At 40.7% G+C, this 15,607-nt stretch overlaps 1 protein-coding gene across 2 annotated transcripts in view; it reads left to right on the top strand.

The window, feature by feature from the left end:
- Positions 1 to 15,607, top strand: part of SLCO4C1 (solute carrier organic anion transporter family member 4C1) — a 100,130-nt gene that overhangs the window by 63,002 nt on the left and 21,521 nt on the right. For both annotated transcript variants that reach the window (XM_039545470.1, XM_039545471.1), the window contains exons 7-8: positions 4,614 to 4,758; positions 8,486 to 8,681. In XM_039545470.1, the coding sequence (XP_039401404.1) occupies positions 4,614 to 4,758; positions 8,486 to 8,681 (341 nt within the window). The remainder of the gene's footprint in view (positions 1 to 4,613; positions 4,759 to 8,485; positions 8,682 to 15,607) is intronic.

Genomic DNA, 15,607 nt, shown 5'->3' with positions numbered 1-15,607 from the left:
GTAGCAGCAAGAGCATTCCTCCATCAGACAGATTTCAAAAAATAAAAACAAATATGATTTCTGTACTTACCCTCAAACAACAATAAGAAAATGCCTCAAATTTCTAGGCCATATGGCTGCATGTACATTTGTAATCCTATTCACCAGATTACATCTGAGACCATTTAAACATGGAACAAGTCAGTTTATAGACCAACAATCCACTGTATGTCACTGAAGGAACTGATTCCAGATCAAATTTTATCCTCAATGGAATGGTGGATGATATAGGGAACAGTATGTGTGGGAATTCAATTCGCCCTTCCAGTCCCTTCCAAAAGCACGTCAACTCCAGCTACAGTACTGATTCTGGCTTGTCTACAGACTCTGATGTTGGTTCTGACCTTGCCCATTCCCCAGATCTTGATTCCAGTGCTACCCTTGGCCCAGTCCGGACCCTACCTCTGGCTTCGACCTCTACCCCAAATACTAGGCCTGACTAGTGGGAGGTGGTGCCTGAGACCTTCTTCCATTTTCAGACTTGTGGCCTCTGATCTCATCTAGAATCCATGTTTCACATACATGCTCTAGAACTAAGAGCATTGAGATTAGCTTGCAAAGTGTTTCCATCTAGTGTTAAGAATTCTTCAATCCATATACTCATGGATAATTCCATGGCTGCTTATCATCTAAAAACTAAAGACAGGGAGGTGTGAGATCAGACCTTTTTTGCCAAGAAGCTATAAAAGTGAAGGAATGGAGCATTCAGAATCACATCAGTCTGACAGCAGGAAAATGTCTTTGTCCCCTGAGTGAGAATTAAAAAATGTACTAGTAAACCAAATTTTTCAGCTGTGGGGACTTCTCCAAATAGACTTATTTGTGTCAGTTCAAAACAGGAAAAATCTGATATTTTTTTCTCAAACAGGAAAGAGTTTGGGATCCCTAGCAGGTGCCTTCATGATTTCTTGGTCATGTCATTTGATGTATGCTTTCCCCCCATTTCCCCTAATCCTAGAGGTGTTACAGAAAATAAGGCAATTGAAGGCTCAAGTTATAATGGTGTCTCCCCCTTTGCCTTACCAATTTTGGTTCTCAGATCTAATGCTACTGTCAAATCATCAATTTATCACACTCCCCGTTCGGAAACATTGTTCTCACAGTGTCACAGTCTGATCCTCCACCCAAACCCAGCCTCTTTACATCACATGGCCTGGATAATATCTGTATGCTCTCAGTAGACAAAGAGTGTTCTTCAGAGATACAGAACATTCTTCTTCAGAGTAGAAAATTATCCCCTAGGACTACATACACTGCCAAATGGAAATATTTTTCTAAACATTTTCTTTTTAAGCAAAGTCTAAAAGTTGCTCCATGTCAATGTTCTATTACAATTATATATTCCCTATTATCTTTAAAGCATTCAGGACTATCTTTTGCTTCAATTAAAGTCCATTTGGCAGTGATAACTGCATTTCATCCTCCACTAGAGGGAGGTACAGTTTTTTTCTCATCAGTCAGTGAAAAGACTTATCACAGGGATGGTTCATATTTTTCCTCCAGTGAGAAAGATCATTACAACATGGAAATTAAGTAAAGTGCTTTATTTGCTCATGGACCCCCTTGCTGAACTTCTGCCGAATTGGTCAATTCATCTACTATCAAGGAAAGTGGAATCCTGGGTGGCAATTACATCAGCTCATAGACAGGACCTGTCAAAAAATCTCCAGGGGTTATAGGCTTAGGCCTTCCACTCCTATAGCTTCAACTCCAGCTCTGGGCCCTTCAGGACACCTGGGAAGCCATTCTGAGGGGCTGGTCAAGTTGGTATACCAGTGTCCATCTCTCAAGACCCAAACTCCCTCACCTTTGCAAACCATCTGTCCCACTTCTGCGGTGCTTGGTCGCAAATTACTTCAGACCCATGGGTCTTGAGCACTGTGGAGGTGGAATATACTCTCCAGTTTGCTTTTACACCTCCCTTCGCGCTCTCTCTGTCCCTCTTCAGGGACCACTCTCATGAGAAACTCCTTATCCAGGAAGTACAATTGAAGCTTTGTTTGGGAGCCAAAGAGGAGGTTCCATGTGGTCTGAGAGTGAAGGGGTTTTATTCCTGCTGTTACCTAATCCCAGAAACAAAGGGGGAGAGGGTCTCGGACCAATTTTAGACCTGCATCAGCTCAACAAATTCTTAAAACAGAGAAAGTTTCACATTGTCACCTAGCTTCCCGAAGGCTCTCTCTGGGTCCTGGGGAGCGGTATACTGCCTTCTACTTAAAAGATGCCTACTTCCATGTGGCAATCAACCAAGTTTACAGGAAGTATCTCCGATTTCTGGTAAATTAAAATAATTACCAGTTCAATATACTACCTTTTGGCCTGCCAACAGCTTCCATGGTCTTTACAAAAGTTATGGCAGTAGTAGCTGCATTCCCCATAAATTGGGATTTCAATTTTATCCCTACCTGGACAACTGGCTCATTAAGTGGCAGTCTGGACTGCAAGTTCAGAGCAGTGTTGCCCTGATCTAGTCAACATTCAAAACTCTGGAACTGTTAGTCAACACAGAAAAGTCTCTCCTCTCCCAGATCCAGAGGATAGAGTTTATAGGGGCTTTATTGGACTCATCTCAAGCCAAGGCCTTTGCCTAGAACCTGGAGTCCAGAAGAATCTGATCAATTGTTATAGGTTTGAAGACTAACCTGGTCACAACAGCACAAAACTGTTTGAGACTTTTGGGACATATGGCCTCTTGCACTTAGGTGGTTCAGTATGTCACACTGAGCCTCAGATCTCTGCAGGAATGGCTGGCATCAGTCAACTTCCCAAGCTACCATGAGCTTGACTTGGTGGTGTAGGTGTTCCGTTTACCTGTCTGCAACTGACACTCATGCTGGTGGCAGATGTATCTGCTCTGGAATGGGGAACCAACCTATCCTCTAATAATGCAGGGTGTATGGTCCTCAAAAGACTTAGCTTTACACATTAGTGACAGAGAACTGAAAGCTGCCAGAGTGGCATGCCAAGTATTGCTATTACAGATCAGGGGAAACAGTCTATTAGTCCTTACAGACAACAAGGCAGCAGTGTTCTAACTCAGCAAGCAGGGGGAGCCCACTCTTCTTCACTCTGTCAAGAAGCAATGTTGGGAGCTCTGTATTGACAGCTCAATAGAACTATAAGAATCTTATCAGCTGGGTGCACAAAACAACCTAGCAGACCACCTGAGCTGATTGTTTATGAGTTACCATGAGTGGTTTTTTCAACCAGATGTGGCCAGATACATCTTCCAGCTGTGGCGGTTTCCCCAAGGAGACATATTTATGACAAAGTCCAACAGAAACTGTCAGCAGTTCTGCTATCTATGGGGTTACAGCCTGTGTTCTGTGATAATTGCCTTTTTAACAGCTGTGGTCAGGCAGACTCACCTACAGTTTGTCACCAATCCTGCTCATTCACAGGTTATTACTAAAGATGAGAGAGGACTAGGCCAGAGTCATACTTATAGCCCCAGCATAGTCCTGTCAACACTGATTCTCCATTCTATTGTCAAGACTTATGGGTTCCCCATTTGAACTGCTGGCTACCTGCTCTCTACTGCATCTGTCAATGAAGGTGGCATTTTTGATGGCCATTACCTTAACAAAAGAGTAGGGAACCTGCATGCCTTAATGCTGGGGCCTTCATATACAATCTTTTTTTAAGGAAAAGATTTACCTGTGTCTTCATCCAAAGTTCGTCCTAAAGGTGGTTTCATCTCACCATATAAACCACCCAATTTATTTGCTTGTATTCCATTGGAAGCTTCATATAAGCAGGGAGGAAGAACATTTGCATAACTTGGATGTCAGAAGAACTCTAATGTTCTACCTCGACAGACCCAGGCGCTTCTGTAAATATTCCCAGCTGTTCGTAGCAGTGGCAGACAGAATAGGAGGACAATCAGTTTCCAGCCAGATAATTTCTTCCTGGATGGCATCCTGTATATGCCAGAGTTCTCTTGCCAGCAAAATAAAACTACCCCCAATGAGGAGAGGTAGCTTTGTTGGTAGGAGAATGTCTCCTGCCAGCAAAGTGCTGTCCACACCAATGCTTTTTGTTGTTAAAACTTTTGTCGGTTAGGGGTGTTTGTTTTTTCACACCCTGACCAACAAAAGTTTTAATGACAAAAGCGCAGAGTACATATAGCCTATCTCCTTGCTTCTCCCTAATCACTCATAAACTTTTAGCCCCCAAATCCCTCCCCAAGAGAATATAGTTAGAAATAAGAGGATGCAAAATAAAGGTGAAAATTTGCTTTCTCTTGTTATTTAGCCTTCCTGGCAATATGATCTCTTCCTTTGGGAGGCTTTAGCACAGTCTAATAGATGGAAATCGTATCGCTCAAACATCTAAAACTAGAATCGACAATTCATGTGTACTGGAGAAAATAATCCTTTGAGACTAATTTATGATAAATCTATTTCAGTTGTGGAAGAGTAGAAAATCATATTCAGAATTTCAGGGTTTGTAATACTTTGGTTTAAAAGTCTTGGGTATCAGCACATTTAAAATGTTATTTTTAAACACATTCAGTAATAATAATACTATAGTGAAGGAATGTACAGAATACTAAATAAGCTTTTCCCTCCCAGATACTGCTGAAGAATCCTGTGTTGATGTGTTTAATAATAGCTGCTTCTACAGAAGCTTTAGTTGCCACGGGCTTTGCCACATTTCTGCCAAAATTTATAGAAAATCAGTTTGGACAGTCATCCAGTTATTCAGCTACACTAGGAGGTAAAGTGGCTTTTCAATTTTTTAATCTCTTTAAATAAAAATATCTTGTGGTATATATATTGTATTGCCTATGTTAATTAGCTGGTAGAGGAGAGAAATTAATTTGGGATTGGTACGTACTTGCAATTGTAGAGTTTCTCTAACCTTTAATATATACATATTTTTAGCAAAAAATTGTCTTTTTAATACAAAATGCCAACTTCAGAGCAGCAGTGGACTCTTTCCAACACCGTTCCACTTAGTGCCCTTGCCTACACTAGGACATCTATCACCTGTAATTCACTAGTGGTGCAACTCTACCAGAAGAAGCTGTAGCATCAACAGAACTCCAGGCATTTTTATCACTCGTAGGGATAGACAGTGTTGTGATAATTTGGCCTACAAATTTACCCTAATTGTGAGCTCAACTGTAAAAAATGAGTGTAAATTCATAAATGTCACAATAACCTGTAACAACAAACGTTGAAGGGAAATGGTGCAAAACAGAGACAGACTGAATTAGTCAAAACAAAAAGGCCTGCTGATCCTCAAGTACCGTGTTAAGATCATGCTTGATGAACAAGAAAAGTGTGGAACCAGAAATCAGTGAATCAAAACTGGTATGTTGGAAATTAAGCCTTTTGGTGGCCAAAATAATGGGGGGATTGTCTATTCTAACCACCACTCCATTTCTGGGTCCTTCGTGGAAGACTTTGGGAAGAAAAATTGGCCACTGGCATGAACTTCACCAGCTTAGTTTCCACCCCCACCATCTCCAGTGACCCTGGATCATCTTCACCCTAATGCTGAATGATGTCCTGAGCAGATCAGGCTGGAGGGAGGGAGTAAGATGACATGGCTATCTCCAGCAGCTCTGGCTGAATCCTAAACACCACCTGGGATGTGAGACTTTGTCTCTTCCACTTCCCCCGAAATGTATTCTTTTTCCTTTAATACCTTATTTCTTCTCTTTCTAGTTTCGCTCCTTTTTACTTCTGTCTAATTAGAATTACTCCTTTTTACTTCTGTCTAATCTGGCTTAGCTGGCCAACACTGCATATTTGGCAACACTGCAGCAAGCCTGTGACCAGAAAGAGGCAGCTAAAAGTTAAAAGAGGGGTGGCTCCAGGCACCAGCGCTCCAAGCGCGTGCCTGGGGCGGCAAGCCTTTGGGGGCGCTCTGCCGGTCGCCGCTAGGGTGGTGGTAGACAGGGTGCCTTCGGTGACTTGCCTGTGGAGGGTCTGCTGGTCCCGCGGCTTCAGCGGACCTCCCGCAGGCACGCCTGCACGCGGCCCGCCGAAGCCGCGGGACCAGCGGACCCTCCATGCTTGGGGTGGCAAAATGTCTAGAGCCGCCCCTGGCTAAAATTAATAGATTAACAACTTGATGCTGGTACAAATTTGACAGGTCTTGGAATAGCTGATAAAACTATGTACCTTGCCTGTGTTTTTCCAACTGTGAGTTGCAAGTGAAAGATAATCAGATTTTCTATCTTTACTATTCTGTTCTCTCCCTTTCTGTGTGAGTGTTTGTCTTATTTTGTCATCTAGGAACTGGGACCAGACTTTAACAACATGAGCAAGAACAACAGTTCCAGCCCATCTCAACTAACTGTATCTCTTTTCTCTAAAAAGGGCAGTTGTTATAATCTTTAATACCATCAAAGTCACTGTCAGACAAGGTTTTTTTTTTCTTCCTAAAGGCCTCAGTTGGCACACGACCAGGATTTATCTCCAAATTTGGTCCACTGGTTAGATCATTAGCTTCCCTGGCCCATTCCGGGTAGTGATGGGAAGTGTGATGTGAACGCTGGTTCATACCCCTCCATATTAAGTAGGATGAAGTCTCCATATATCAAACCCTGAACCTTGTTTAAAATTAATGTTGAACAGTGACTGGGTTATATTAACACCTTTGATTCTTTGGCCCCATATATTCCATCTAAATTAATTCAACAGACAATATATGAATAAAAATGTCTTCAGTCATGTTCACAAAACAGTTTCCACCTTTGCTACCTCTGGTGAATGCCATTTATGGTTTTCTTGGGATAGATTCAGCTAAAGTGTTAATCCATAGGAAATTAGATAATCTGAATGTCACTTGAAGTTTGTTTAACGCCAAAGTTATTTTAAGGTAGAGGGGAAGAAATGGCAATTGGGGATTTTGTTTGCAGTGATTACCACTTTTGTTCCCCTTCCAACTGCCCTTCACCCTATATCCCCTGGCCTGGCTGCTCCCTGACTACTGTTATTGGCTCTCTTTTTCCATGGGACCCTCATCTTCTGTGCTCCCAGCAGTTATGGGGTGTAGAATTCATTTGTGATAGAAAAGAGAAGTGGAATTATTGTGGGGCTTATTTTATGCCACCACAATTATCTGTGTTAAATCTGATCTTTAATACCAATATGTTCATTTATGGCCTAGAAAAGGGATTAAACAGCATCTTAATGAAATAATGATATCAAAGTGGGAGGACTGAAACAATACAGAAGAACTTGGGTATACAGATTAGAGAGGGATGGAAAATAACAATGAATGAACATGTTGAGAAAAATACAAGTTAAAATACCATGCAAGAAATTAATTCAAATCAGATATTCAATTGCATGGAGCAATCTGAAAAGCAGTGTGGTTAAAAAAGACAATTAGCCTTCTGGTGCGCTGAGTCCACTGCCTAATTGTTAAGATTTTGTGGGCATTACGGAAAAACAGAGTTTTAAGGAGGTTAATAAAATAGTTTTTGCAGATGTTGATGGGAAGCTCTTATAAAATATGAGGGGCAGAATGGGAGAAGCACAAAGGTGCTTGTTTGAAAATGTAACAAGTGTGTGATCGTGGCTGGCATCATTGGCTGAGCAGAGGGGAATTGGACCCTCTTGGTTATCAGTGAGCTACCCCACACCACAATTACTGCCCTTGGAACCTTTCAATCTGTTGCTTCTTTGACCAGAGTGAAGGAGTTCCCTGCAAGAGTTGTTACCTCAGTTGTTGCTGTGATTCCACTTATCCCATTTAGCTATCTCTGCTGAAGGTACTTACTTCTACTGCTTCCTTGCCTTCCTGGCAGGTCTCATCCTTTTATTTCTTCTTGTTTGTTTTTTTAACCCCAGAAATTCCTCAGAAAATGGGGTGGGGAAATTGACAAGGGGTTTGGAGGACCAAAAAGCCCAATATCTGCACATCCTTGGAACTCATTATGGAAAATCTTGTGCTTAAAATAGCAGTAAATTGTGTGGAGGAAGGTTCCAGCTAGGGTGACCAGATAGCAAGTGTGAAAAATCAGAACAGGGTGGGAGGTAATAGGAGCCTATATAAAAAAAAGACCCAAAAATCAGAACTGTCCCTATAAAATCGGGACATCTGGTCACCCTAGTTCCAGCTGACTGAAGGGTGCACTAAAAAGGTGCAGACTTTGAGTGTGTGAGGAAGTGCTATATTAATCTGATGTGTCTACCACAAAATCTAAGATTGGGCCGTGCCTTTGGCAATAAGAAGTTTGAAACAACAGCTAAATAATGAGAGGCCACAGATGCATGCATATAAATCTAAAGAGAATAATTCATGTTATTTTTGTGAGAACTGTTATAAAAGTTTAATCATGCCTTTTGAAATTCCAGTAATATAGTTTGAAAATGACAAAAACTCAGGATAAATAAATTTTGATTTTTCAAATATGAAATTATCCTAAATTGCTTAATTATGTCTTACATTTTTGTGTAATTGCTGGTGTCTAATTTTCCTCTAGGGATTGTATTAATTCCAGGAGCAGCACTAGGCCAAATCATAAGTGGCATCTTGGTTTCCAAGTACAAACTGGATTGCAAAAACATAATCAAGTTCATGTTAGGCACTTGCTCAGTGGCTCTACTATTGAACACAGTGTTTCTGTTTTCTAAATGTGGGAATGAACCATTCGCAGGTGTCTCTGAAACATATAATGGGTAAATATATTTTAATGTACTCTTGGGCTTGGTAACATTGTTCAAAATGAGTAAACTATTTTATATTGCATAAATATACTTTTCAAATGGTCTTGTTTAATTTTTTTTAATGTATAAAAAACATACTTTGAGAAAGTTGAGAATCCTCTCCATGCCTGAGTCCTGCTAGAAGTAGATGAAAACAGGAAAAATTCAAAGTTCTTGTAATGTTATATGTCCAGTAAAAGGGTCTGGCAGGCTGACTCTGCTCAGCAATTATTTCTCTGTCTCTTGCAGATGTGGGCAGCTGTTGTAGTTTCTTAGGTTAGATGTCTGTGTTTCTTTGGAGAATGTTTTCCCTCAGCCCTCTTCTGTTTCTGTCAGAGGTTGGTTAATTTATGCAGGTTTCTTTCTTGAGAGAGATTCCCATCCCCTGCTCTTTCACTGAAGTACATTGAAGGATGGCACAGAGGTTGAAATCCTAACTTTGCTGCTTTGACAGCGAATGGTCTGCAACCAGTGGCCCTCCAGTTCTGTTGTGTACCATTCTTTCTTAAAGGCTGGTAGGCTTCAGGTCTCAGAGTAGAGAGAGACTTAGCCCTGTAGTTTAACATTTCCACGCACACCTGCTTCTTAGCTGAAAGGCATTTTGAGCCCAGCAACTTAACTGGTAAATTGATCTTGTTTTAGGTGGAGTGAGGTAGGCCTCATTTGAGATCAGGTAACATTGTGTCAGTCATTTATGCCAGTCATGCAAAGGGCCAGGGCTCTGGCCTTCCTGGATAAAGAACATGAGCTTCATCGGTCTTGCCTTTTTTGGCCAGCAGGACAACCCTAGCTGCTGAAATCTAGACAAGGGGTGGTTTTGCTCACTTGGGGTATATCTACACAGCCCACAGGAGCAAGCCTTCTAACCTGGGTTGACAGACTTAGGGTAACATGTCTCACGTTACTGCTCTAAAAATATGTGTGTAGACAGCACTTTGAACTTGTGGCTTGGGCTCCAAAGTCCATCCCCCCTTCCTTAGCTTCAGAGCCTGAGTGTCAGCCTGAACTGCAACTTTAAAAGTGTTGTCTTCACAGCTATATTTAGAATGCTAGTATAAACCCTGCTAGCCCAACTCTGTTAACCCTGGCAGGTAGTCTTGCTCATAGGAGTTGTGTAGATGGTGTCACTCCCTCTGTGTATCTCCCTTAGTTGTCTGGACTGCTTTCTGGAGACAGAGCTTGATTAAGCCTTCCTGGCCCTGATTTAGGAATTCTTTCATTTTTCTGAAGTGTCCATATCTCCTGTGCTGCTAACATTTTACTTCTAATTTTATCAACTGTTTTTCTTTAGTTTGGGATGGGTGCATAAGTGAAATATGGTCTCTTGGGTCAGATGCTCCTCTTGACTTATTCTTCCCCTCTTTTATTCTTGCATATCTTCTAATGGATACTGTCCTGTGGTATGGTCAATGAAAAATCCAGGTACTAGAATGCTAAATTCTATTCAAATCAAATGAGAGCTACCTTTCTCCTACCCAAATTAGGCAAAAATCTCACCTACATGGGATAGAATTCTAGTTTTAATGTGGCTTCTTCTGAAAAAAAATATGGAGGAAAAAGGATCAGTGAGAACAGTGTTAAACACTAAAAAATACATAAAGTTATATTTTAACCTTACTTTCAGAACAACGGGTTCCAGAGAGTGTACTTATAAGAATTGTTTTAAATTCCAGTGGGTAAGTAAATCTACATAGGTAGACAGTAGTAGCAGTATTTTAGTACACTTTTTAATTGTGCTTGGGGAGTGTGTTCACAAATAGGTAGAGAATTTTTGTTACTTATTTTTACAGTAGTGCTTAGATACTGCAGCTGGGATGGGGTCCCATTATACTACAAACACAATAGGAACTGATAGCTCCTGACCCAAAGAACTTTCATACTGGGTAGACCAGACTGACTCTGTATGTGTGGGGTTGGGGTCGGGGAGTGGAACAGAGGTGGAGTGACTTGTCTAAATAGAGTCCCACTCAAGTGTCCTATCTACTGCACTACACTAGCTGTATTTGAAACTTTAAATTAGTCTGATTCTATGCTTGTATCTGTAAGGATTCTGGTCTCTTTCTGTAAATGGATTTTGACTTCTTGAGCAACTTCAGCATTTCCATTTGACACCCAGTCTCCATGAGGCCCTTCTATAAAGACAATCATCTTGCCCTTAATGTATAAGAAATTTTGTTTCATTCCCGAATACCTCTCTCTCTCTCTCTGTGTGTGTGTGTGTGTGTGTGTGTGTGTGTACATATACACACACATTATTATGTGCAGGTGGCTGCATGAAGTGAAGAGAAAGCAAGTGGTGTGTCCTAGTGTGCTGGACTACTTCGGTGCTAAGCAAAACACCTCAAAATGATAATTGTTGATGATATCTACATTATCCATCTTGTCACTGATGCATTTGAATGTGAACAAGTTTTATATAAATATATATATATATATATATATATATATACACACACACACACACACACACACACACACATATATATATATATATATATATATATATACACACACACACACACACACACACACACACACACACATTATTATGTGCAGGTGGCTGCATGAAGTGAAGAGAAAGCAAGTGGTGTGTCCTAGTGTGCTGGACTACTTCGGTGCTAAGCAAAACACCTCAAAATGATAATTGTTGATGATATCTACATTATCCATCTTGTCACTGATGCATTTGAATGTGAACAAGTTTAATAAATTCTAACATAGGATAAGGGAGACAAAAGTTACAGTTTATGTTGCTGTACTTGAAAATTACTCGGTGTTTCAATAGCCTTCTAACTTTATATTCTAACTCTGTTGGTCTTTATAAAAGTATAATGTATGATGCTTCAGAAGAATACTTTTAGTATTGTTACTATTTTAATTTTCCATTCAGAAAGCCCCTTTAAAATGCAGTTATTAGATCAAAAATCTATCCATTTAATGAGAGATTTTCAAAGGCACAAATAGGAGATGAGAATGGCCATACTGGGTCAGACCAGTGGTCCATCTACCCCAGTATCCTGTCTTCTGACAGTGGCTGGTGCCAAATGCTTCAGATGGAATGAACAGAACAGGGCAATTATTGAGTGATCCATCTCTTGTCATCCAGTCCCATCTTCTGGCATTGAGATTTAGGGACATTTAGAGCACCGGTTATGTCCTTGAACATTTTTGCTAATAGCCGTTGACTGATCTGTCCTCCATGAACTTATTATTTTGTGAACCCAGCTATAATTTGGGCCTTCACAACATCCCCTATGAGTGTATATTGTGCAAATAAATACTTTGTTTTTAAATTGTTGACTATTAATTTCATTGGGTGACCCCGGGTTCTTATGTGAAGGAGTAAATAACACTTCCTTATTCACTTTTACCACACCATTCATGAATGTATAGACCTCTATCATATCCCGCCCCCTTCGTCATCTCTTTTCTAAACTGAACAGTGCCAGTCTTTTAAATCTCTCCTCAGATGGAAGCTGTTCCATACCCCTCATAATTTCTGTTGTCCATCTCTGTACTCTTCCCAATTCTAATATATCTTTTTTGGGATGAGATGACCAGAACTTCACACAGTATTCCAGATGTGGTTGTGTCGTGGATTTATATAGTGGCATTATAATATTTACTATCTTATTATCTATCCCTTTCCTAATCATTCCTACATTCCATTAGCTTTTTTGACTGCCACTGCACGTTGAGCAGATGATTTCAGAGAACTATCCATGATGAGTCCAAGATCTCTTTCTTGAGTAACAGCTAATTTTGTAAGTATAGTTGGGATTATGTTTTCCAGTGTACATCCATAGAATCATAGAATATCAGGGTTGGAAGGGACCTCAGGAGGTCATCTAGTCCAACCCCCTGCTCAAAGCAGGACCTAGTCCCCAACTAAATCATCCCAGCCAGGGCTTTGTCAAGCCTCTAAGGAAGGAGATTCCACCACCTCCCTAGGTAACCCATTCTAGTGCTTCACCACCCTCCTAGTGAAAAAGTTTTCCCTAATATCCAACCTAAACCTCCCCCACTGCAGCTTGAGACCATTACTCTTTGTTCTATCATCTGGTACCACTGAGAATAGTCTAGAGCCATCCTCTTTGGAATTCCCTTTCAGGTAGTTGAAAGCAGCTATCAAATCCCCCCTCATTCTTCTCTTCTGCAGACTAAATAATCCCAGTTCCCTCAGCCTCTCCTCATAAGTCATGTTCTCTAGCCCCCTAATCATTTTTGTTGCCCTCCACTGGACTCATTCCAATTTTTCGACATTCTTCTTGTAGTGTGGGGCCCAAAACTGGACACAGTACTCCAGATGAGGCTTCACCAATGCCGAACAGACAGGAATGATCACATCTCTCGATCTGCTGGCAATACTCCTACTTATACAGCCCAAAATGCCATTAGTCTTCTTGGCAACAAGGGCACACTGTTGACTCATATCCAGCTTCTCTTCCACCATAACCCCTAGGTCCTTCTCTGCAGAACCGCTGCCTAGCCACTTGGTCCCTAGTCTGTAGCAGTGCATGGGATTCTTCCGTCCTAAGTGCAGGACTTGGCAATTGTCCTTGTTGAACCTCATCAGATTTCTTTTGGCCCAACCCTCTAATTTGTCTAGGTCCCTCTGTATCCTATCCCTATCCTCCAGCTTATTTACCACTCCTCCAAGTTTAGTGTCATCTGCAAACTTGCTGAGGGTGCAATCCACGCCATCCTCCAGATCATTAATGAAGATATTGAACAAAACCGGCTCCAGGACTGACCCTTGTGGCACTCCGCTTGATACTGACTGCTAACTAGACATGGAGCCATTGATCTCTACATGTTGAGCCTGACGATCTAGCCAGTTTTCTATCCACCTTATAGTCCATTCATCCAGCCCATACTTTAACTTGTTGGCAAGAATACTGTGGGAGACCATATCAAAAGCTTTGCTAAAGTCAAGGAATAACATGTCCACTGCTTTTCCCTCATCCACAGAGCCAGTTATCTCATCATAAAAGGCAATTAGGTTAGTCAGGCATGACTTGCCCTTGGTCAATCCATGCTGACAGTTCCTGATCACTTTCCTCTCCTCAAAGTGCTTCGAAATTGATTATTTGAGGACATGCTCCGTGGTTTTTCCAGGGACTGAGGTGAGGCTCACTGGCCTGTAGTTACTCGGATCCTCCTGCTTCCCTTTTTTAAAGATGGGGACTACATTAGCCTTTTTCCAGTCATTCAGGGCCTCACGCAATTGCCATGAGTTTTCAAAGATAATGGCCAATGGCTCTGCAATCACATCCGCCAACTCCTTTAGCACCCTTGGATGCAGCGCATCCGGCCCCATGGACTTGTGCTCGTCTAGCTTTTCTAAATAGTCCTGAACCTCTTCTTTTTCCACAGAGAGCTGGTCACCTCCTCCCCATACTGTGCTGCCCAGTGCATTATTTTGCACTTGTCAACATTCAGATATTCAATGTTCGATGTTAGTGTTTAATTATGATAAACATATTCTATGTTTGAAATGCTGCTTTGAACATAAATACTCTTTACAATTTTTTTTGCTAATTCTTAAAATATTTGGAATTGATACATGTTTTAAGAGAGCAGTTGAAGACCCACTGTAGGAAGAAACAGCTTGTACAAATGTTTGTGGCAATCTGCATATTGTACTGATGATTAGCCAAAAAAAAATCCAAATTTGATTAAAGACGGTACCAGCAAAGGGACCTGTTAAATGTGTAGGCTTTCACAGAAAGCTCAAGTGGTAGAAAAGCACTCATTTCTGTCACACAGAGTTTCTGAAGAGATTTAAATTACTCCTGTTTCATAAACAGATAAAAGGACACACATTGCTGTGAATCAAGCAGAATAAAAAAAGAAAATATCAGCTATCCTGAAACTCAGACAACTCATCAGCAGCCAGTTATTCTATCATGGAGTGACAGAGCTAGAGGCAACTCCAATTGTTTGAGGGTCTGCCAAAAAGCCAGATGGTGTTGTGGAAAATAAATTCCATGCTATAGTACCTAGGGATTCTAGCTTCCATTTAAAGATAAGCATAAACATCAGTTATATGCAATGCAACTGGGTAAATGACTTCTCAATATTTTGTTCCCATTCCCCATCTTTAATTTTAGAAAAGGGCTTAATATGTTGTCAGAACAATATGGTGACAAAAATAGGACCTTTAATTTAATAATTAAGAAAGTGCTGTTCTAACTTTTCTGCCTTTTGCTCTTTCTGCCATAAATTGAACTGTGGTGGCCCCAAGTGGCTCTAAACCAAGTACATGCAAGTGAACCCATGCACTCCCTACAATGTGCATGAAAGAGGTGTTTGTGTCCTACATGGTCTGGGTGAGCCACGATCCTAAATATCAGATTTAGCCTCTTCTGATGTGCTGAGGAATACCCAGGAACAATGTCATGTAACTGCAAAAAGTGGACAGTGAAGAACATCAAAAATTGTAGCATAAATTGGAAACAGAGAAATTGAGATACATTAATGTAGGACAAATATGCCTCATTCACTTTATGTGAATTATCAGATGGAGTTCACTTTATGTGAATTATTTTGGGGCAGTTCTTTGGCCTCTGGTATACATGAAGTCAGACCTGATGATCATAATGGTCCCTTCTGGCCTTGGAATCTATGAATCTGTCTGTATTAGTATTCATGAATTAAAGTCAAAACTCTTTCTTTCACACATATAATAGGAAAATGACACAAAACATAGAGTTTCACCTGTAGGCTTATACAACTTATAATAGAAACAATTACTAGATTCATAACTGAATATATCAGATACTTTCAGGATACAGTAGTCTAGTGAAATATTCTTACAGTTTTTTAATCTATTAAAACATGAAATAAGACACACACATCATGAAATGGTGACTGTCCACAAACTACTAAAGAAGAAT

Source organism: Mauremys reevesii, linkage group 6 (assembly GCF_016161935.1).
Source record: "Mauremys reevesii isolate NIE-2019 linkage group 6, ASM1616193v1, whole genome shotgun sequence".
In the NCBI taxonomy this organism is placed as follows: Eukaryota; Metazoa; Chordata; order Testudines; family Geoemydidae; genus Mauremys; species Mauremys reevesii.
Note: the sequence above shows the minus strand (reverse complement) of the source record. Positions and strands in the feature narration are given on the sequence as shown.